This window comes from Centroberyx affinis, unplaced genomic scaffold (genome assembly GCF_046629955.1).
Source record: "Centroberyx affinis isolate AG114_WGS23_722 - 3 ecotype Tasmania unplaced genomic scaffold, CSIRO-AGI_Caff_v1 ptg001437l_1, whole genome shotgun sequence".
NCBI classification, from domain to species: Eukaryota; Metazoa; Chordata; class Actinopteri; order Beryciformes; family Berycidae; genus Centroberyx; species Centroberyx affinis.
Window position 1 is genome coordinate 133,768 of NW_027279911.1, and position 1,712 is coordinate 135,479.

The window sequence follows — 1,712 nt, forward strand, 5'->3', positions numbered from 1 at the left end:
GATTTATGGAATAATAATTTTCATCTTATAATGTACTTTCAAGCGTAGTACAAATGAGCAATGAGTTAACAATTGTTCTATTTTTTTATTTGAATATGTTGCATAATAAGATGTCCAGTCAACATGAACTGTAGACATTGCAGTCTGTAATAACAATGGACAAATGCTGAAGCGGTTTTAAAACACAAAAATGAGAAAATTTTAGAAATCTCAGATGCAAGGCGTGGGCATAATGAATTCCGAAATCAGCGAACATAAATCAGAAATACATTTTGATAAATGAATACTATCCATGTCACAGAAGTGTCAGAAGACACTGAAACAAATATGAATACAGTGTATAACTGTGCAGGGCATAGAGGTATTCATTAAAGAGTGTAGTCCTTATACCCCTTGTTAGCATATAACAAAATACATTCCAATTATAAATTTTAGAAAAACATGTTTGAGGAAATTAAGGATTTGCAAGCATTTATTTTCTAACATTAGTAGGTTAAGAGCTGGAGCTCTCATCTCCGTTGATCTGCCTTGTCTAGACACTGCCCATCTTTTCTTTTATCTTGAGTAAAACCAAAAATTCTGTTTCGAATTTTGGTCAATTTCAGCCCATATATTAGAGGATTCATAACTGGAGGAATAAGGAGAAATTCTATTGCGATGAAGTTCTGGAGACTCTGAGAAAAATCTCTTGAACCAAATCTCATATACATTACATCAAAAAGCACAACAATGGAATAAATGAATAAAGAGATTAAATGTGGCACACAAGTTTGCATAAACTTCCCCCTGTTCTTTTGGGATTTTACACATGTTCTGATCAGATATATATAAGACCAAACAATAAAAACAATGTGGCCAAAATAAAACAACATGTTAAAATATGCAATAGCACTGCTTGCTATAGAGTTTGAGCAAGCTAGTTTACCAATCAGCCAGTTGGAACAGTAGAGTTTATGTATGTGTGAGCCACATAACTTGTACTGAGATATTGCTATTGTGTTAATGAACATGCAATAAAGTGGTAAGAGCCATGAGAAAAACACCAACAGAGAGACTCTTCGTTTAGTCATAACAGAGTGGTACATCAGAGGTCGACATATAGCCACATATCTGTCATAGGCCATCAGAGCTAGAATTGATATGTCACCACCAGTAGAGGAGTGTATCACAAAACTCTGCAGCAGACATCCAGCGTAAGAGATGACATGAGAAGGAGACAGTAGATCCATTAGGAATTTGGGATAAAAGCCCGCCGTCCCATAAAGTCCATTGATGCACAAATTGCACAAGAAGATATACATGGGTTCATGAAGGCTTCGGTCCACAATGATGGTTAGAATGAGAATAACATTTACTATCCAAATTATTAAATAACACAGTAAAGTGAGAGAGAAGAGTGTGACTCTGTGTTCCACTGTGTGATTTAACCCTGAAAGAGTAAACAATGTTCCAACAGAAACATTTTCCATTATACGTAAGCTGTCAACATTTTGTTCCTATAAAATGTAGTTCAAAAACATTTTAAATTTAAATCTTGGGCATGTCCAGCCCACACAGTGTCACTTCAGAAAAAAACATCTGACAAAGCTTCCTGGAGGGATGGTGAACATCCTGTTTCTGTGTCTCTAACCCTTCCAGAGTGTTTGTTCTTCTGTTTAAATCCTCTCTCTGACGACAACAACACAAGCTGGGAATTCAAACAGACCAGTCAG

At 35.7% G+C, this 1,712-nt stretch overlaps 1 protein-coding gene across 1 annotated transcript; it reads right to left on the minus strand.

Annotated features, from left to right (window-relative positions):
- Positions 1 to 509: 509 nt before the first annotated feature.
- LOC139650088 (olfactory receptor 1D2-like) lies at positions 510 to 1,481 on the minus strand. Its single transcript, XM_071526643.1, has one exon. It carries the CDS (start codon positions 1,467 to 1,469, stop codon positions 510 to 512), a length of 960 nt encoding a protein of 319 aa, XP_071382744.1. The 5' UTR covers positions 1,470 to 1,481.
- Between the last annotated feature and the right edge of the window lie 231 nt (positions 1,482 to 1,712).

Bases quoted from the DNA above. Each gene is read 5' to 3' on its own strand.
- LOC139650088 (XM_071526643.1), bottom strand. From the start codon at position 1,469: ATGGAAAATGTTTCTGTTGGAACATTGTTTACTCTTTCAGGGTTAAAT.